This window comes from Pteropus vampyrus, unplaced genomic scaffold (assembly GCF_000151845.1).
Source record: "Pteropus vampyrus isolate Shadow unplaced genomic scaffold, Pvam_2.0 Scaffold316, whole genome shotgun sequence".
Classification (NCBI taxonomy): Eukaryota; Metazoa; Chordata; class Mammalia; order Chiroptera; family Pteropodidae; genus Pteropus; species Pteropus vampyrus.
Window position 1 is genome coordinate 870,614 of NW_011889097.1, and position 4,783 is coordinate 875,396.

The 4,783-nt window shown below is 44.9% G+C and overlaps 1 protein-coding gene across 1 annotated transcript in view; it reads right to left on the minus strand.

The window, feature by feature from the left end:
* The window catches only part of KMT2C (lysine methyltransferase 2C), a 226,149-nt gene that overhangs the window by 69,058 nt on the left and 152,308 nt on the right, over positions 1-4,783 (minus strand). Inside the window, exons 17-21 of the mRNA XM_023521782.1 lie at positions 3,142-3,323; positions 2,729-2,893; positions 1,701-1,810; positions 1,180-1,245; positions 10-222 (exon numbers count right to left, since the gene is read on the minus strand). Coding sequence (XP_023377550.1) covers positions 10-222; positions 1,180-1,245; positions 1,701-1,810; positions 2,729-2,893; positions 3,142-3,323 — 736 coding nt within the window. The remainder of the gene's footprint in view (positions 1-9; positions 223-1,179; positions 1,246-1,700; positions 1,811-2,728; positions 2,894-3,141; positions 3,324-4,783) is intronic.

The window sequence follows — 4,783 nt, forward strand, 5'->3', positions numbered from 1 at the left end:
TAGTATTACCTCGACTATCATCCATTTCGCCATCCCTTGAATGCTCTGACTGGATGTCCGGAGGGGTCTGAAGGACAGCCACGCTATTCTGATTTATAATCTTCAGTTTCAACTTTGGTTTTGACCGTTTTCTTCTTGGAACTGTAGCTGTGAGGCTCTGTAACTGCGTCATCCCTGATTCGGTCAAACACACACCATCCTGGGTATAGGTCTTGGGTGGATCTAAAATTATAATATCCGAGAATACAAATTAAAACTCTCGCTTTAATTCTGATTGATAAGTTGATTAATGGTCCAAAATACCCATGTCAAGGAAATGTGACTTCCATAACTCTACAAAATGCATGAATAATTAACTTAAGAGTAATTAATTAAAACTAAGTAATTGGCTACACTTCCTTGAGTGATAGGCAGAAAGGTTACAAGCTTTTAAAAAATGGTCTTCCTGGAATTTCTTTGCTCATATAGCAACAGAAGGATTTAGAAAGAAAGCACTGAAGCTAAAAGCAATGCTTCAGCTACTCAACTATGAGTCTTTCCTCGAGAATATTTTCAGAATAAAAGGTGAGGATCAATTTATGTAAGAGAAACAAGAACACCTGAGAAGCCCATCTGGAAAGCAAAGTATCAATATAATCACTCACAGGGAGAGGAAGTAAGGAAGGAGAAATCTTATAAATTTTTAATGTACAAAATCGCTGTTCATTAGAACAATTTCTGTACTACTCAAATATTTTTGAATCCGATGACAGCAAATGGAAGTAGACAGAATAATAATTTAATAATATATTAATCGCTCATCTAGGTTGATCTGTTACTGAAAAAACAGGAAGAGATTGAATTAATTCTAAAGGAATCAGTTTGCTAACCAGACTTTACTCTCTGCTGATAACTAAGGATAGTAACATCAGTAACGCTGAAGGAAGTGTGGCGTTAACAGTTAAGAGCGGTTAGTTTCATTGCCGACTGGGTGAAGCTACAGGACTACTGTCCCACTCCAGCTGAACGTTTTATGCAGCCAGCAGCTGCGGCAGTGATTACCAGCGTCACGGAGCGCAGACTGAACACTCACACGATTAAGGATGTTTTCACAAAACAAGTGGAAAGTCGGTGATGGAGAAATCATGCATTCATAAGCTTTTGGTAAAGCACAGCTAAAGAAAGCACTTTGGATTTTACCTAGCTCTTTCCCTTTGGTGACAATCTGTGCTACAAGTGAAGAGTCACAGCAGTCTGAGGAAGGCACTGAAATTAAAAAAAAAATGCATGTAATTTTTTCAGAAAAGGTTAACATGTATTTGAAGGCTTACAAATGAGCAAAATGTCTACTTCTGTCCCCATCTGACTGAAATAAATGCTTGAACACCGGAGTTAAAGCAAGGCCGCATTTAAAGTAACAGCGGCGGAGGAGGAAGCACGCGCCGGGGGAGCCGCCCGGCCTGCAGCGGCGCTGGGCATCTGTGCACACGGCCGCAGCCACGGGCTCACGAGCCTTCAAAGCAAAAGCCCCACGGTATACCTCAAACACAAGCTTAACCTACTTTGTTGGTGTGAGCGAACGGTTTTTACATATTAAGGTGGGATGAGAGTTCATTCATAACAAACAATAACTTATTTTTCACAAAACCCTTGTCCAGATGACAGTTTCGGGCAGAGAGGACCGGTGTGAAGCCCACCCGCTGTCGGAACTGCTTTCTCACCGTGTGACGTAGGCATATAGGGTCTGCACATGCTGCAGTCGAAACCAATGTCGGCGACACTTTCCACTTCCTCTTCAGTATTTAAGTTTTGACAAACTGCATGCATCCATCTAAAAAGACCGTATTTGTACATTTTTTTTTTAAAAAAGAAAGAGAACGGTTTCCTTTTAAAAACGGGAGCTGACAGACAGTCTCCAGACGTTGAGCCCCAAAGCCTCAAATGTTCCCCACATCTAGTCCATGGTTCCCTCTCCCCCTAACCTTGCCTACTGGCCCATAAAAAGTTCAGAGCTGAGGAGGAGGAGGAATGAAATCAAGTACTGCGAAGGGAGAGAAAGCGTCCCGCGTGACGAGGACGGGGTTCCTGCGCGGAAGCTGCTGCGGGCGAGCGGGCGAGCGGGAAAGCACTTGGGAGCCCGCGAATGCGGCGTGCGTGTGCATCGGCCATGGCGCAGCTGCGGCTGACGCGGCTGATGCTGCCTTGCCTCAGAACGAAGACCTGGTGGCAGAATCTCGCGAGTCCTGACCTACTGATGAGCCGCCACTGTGACTACGGCGTGTGCAGCTCTTAACTGCGACCGGACCACAGGGATAAGCTGCCGGCACCAACAACGGTACTGATTCTGAGGCCGCACCCAACTCCGTAGGAGGGGGGCGAGCTGGCATCTGATATCTAGATATTTAATATCAAGGAAAAGTGGCTTACGGGAAACAGAATGTGTAAGGTCCTTTGTAGAGTCTAACAAAAGATTCAGAAGCCCTCCTAGGAAAATGTACATATGCAGGCAATAATTCTGCATCTGATCTCAAGGGATTCTCAAACCCTCAAAAAGCCCCAAGTTAAAAATCCCTAGTCTGGAACGGTGCGTACAAAACGAGAAACTTCTCTAAGTTTCTAGCTGACCGAACACCTGGAGGAAAAGACTTGTTTCTTCCATTTAAGAGGGAAGAAACTTATTTTCCAATTTCATTCTGCTACATTTAAGAGGAAGGCTTGCAAAAAATGCAAAACAAAAACGGCACGATACCTATCGCACTGTCTGCACTGCAGAATGAGGTCGTCCTCTCTGTAGTTTCGGAAGCAGATGGGGCAGGCGGACAGGCTCGCGCAGGGGGCGCACTGCGTGTAATTGTTCTGCCACTCGCATCTCAGACCCGCACACGTGGCTCCGCAGTGTCTGCACCAAACACACCTGAAAGCCAACACCCACCCCCCCGGTCTCGATTTCATTTACTTGTTTAGTTACTGTCATTCAAGAAGCTACACACGAACAGGAGAGGGGGAACTTATTTAACGCATATGTGAAAACATTTTCATTAGTAGTATCTATCCTAGTAAACGTGTATTACGCAAGTAAACATATATGGCTCGTTTTTAAAAACGCACGTGGGGAAGTTCTGAATTGAAAGATTAACAAGGGAAACAGCAATCCTAGAGTACCATTTGCACTTCCAGCCTCCCTTGGGAACTGTCTGCAAGGGCGGGTCGAGGCAGTAGGTGTGATAGCTTATGTCGCAATCATCGCACAGCAGGAGTCTTCCTGGGTCGGTGGCCTTCCCACAGGCCTCACACACAGTGCACTCCAGACACCGCCAGCCTTTGCTGAGAACCACTTTAGTGATCTGCAAAAGAAACAACCAGTCCGTGTGACTTATACAGCGACCTGCGCCTCGTCTTGCACGATCGAACACGTCACGTAAATGAATATGGTGCTGCTATAGCTAAAAGCAGAAAAGACACATGGAACTAATATGTGCTGGCAGCCAGCACTGAGTAGGCCATCGATTCTGTCAGGGGACAGAGTAGTGGCAAGTGGTACATATTTTAACATCTATTTTCTAGTCCCTATAACTACCTTGTGCTGTGAATTTTAAGTCCATTTTATACATCTAGATCTAGTGACTGAATTTTAAAGAAATCAAGTCAACTGCCCCATTATTGCTAATATGAGATTTAAAATGTACTGATAGTCTCCATGTACATGTTATGATTCACCCTTTCGAAACTTGTGCACACCGCATAGGGACTAGCATATTAAAATCAATATAAAAATGCAAAAAAAAAAAAAAAATTAAAGACATTTCCTAAGAACATTTTATGGTCTTGGAGGCTTTCAGGCTATGAAGCCAATGATGTTCATTCACCCCATTTGCCCTCTCTGCTGCGAGGGTCTCAGTCGGTCTGAGACTCTACACTTCTACTGAATTCCTCGAAGCAGCCACACCATGTGACATTCAGAACTTGGAACCAACTTGAAGATCTCAAAAGACTAGAGTCTATGAACAGAAAGGACCTGCATTATAATGAAACAGCAAGCAAGGAAGACACAGAACAAAAATTCAGATCATGAGAAATAAGAAAGCTAAAAGCCACCTGAGAGGAAAATGAGTTAAATAAAGAAACCGCGATCCCAATGGCATCAAACTTTCCAACCTGAGCTGCGAAAATAGAATGTTTCCAATTCTACAGGAAAACACTTTCCAAGGGTCAACACTTCACCAAATCAACAAGCAATTACGTGTGAAAGCAGAAAACCTTTTATTAGACATACAAGGACTCAAACTTCAGCTGCCAAACTCCCCTTCTAAAGAAGCTGGTGCGATGAGAAACGAGGGTGTGTAAAGGACAAGGGAAGGCGCGGGATCCAGAGCGACAAACCCAGGGAAGGACGAGAGCGAGCAACGCGCCCAGATGGGAACAGGGAGAGGAAGAAGGCAAGGGGCGGGACCCGCCCCACAAACGCAGCTCCGTGCCAAAGGAACCGGGCCGATGCGCTCCAGCAGGGAAAAGCAAACAGCGAGAGCTCACGGAGAATCACGACTCCTTCCTTTCTTGCCATTAAAAACTCCACGAGAAACAAAGGAAAGTCGTAATGCACACGAGACCTCTGGCGAAAAGTACTGAGTCTCGGCCGATGCTGTTTGTTCAGTAAATGAATGTAGTAAAACAAGTACACTGGCGGTGGGGGTGCCGGGAGGAGGCACGAGGTACACTTGAAGAGCTGAATTAGCCTTTCTTCGTAGCAGGAAGTCAACGAAATCTAACCGATAAAGCAGCAATAGCACCAGCATAATATTCAGTG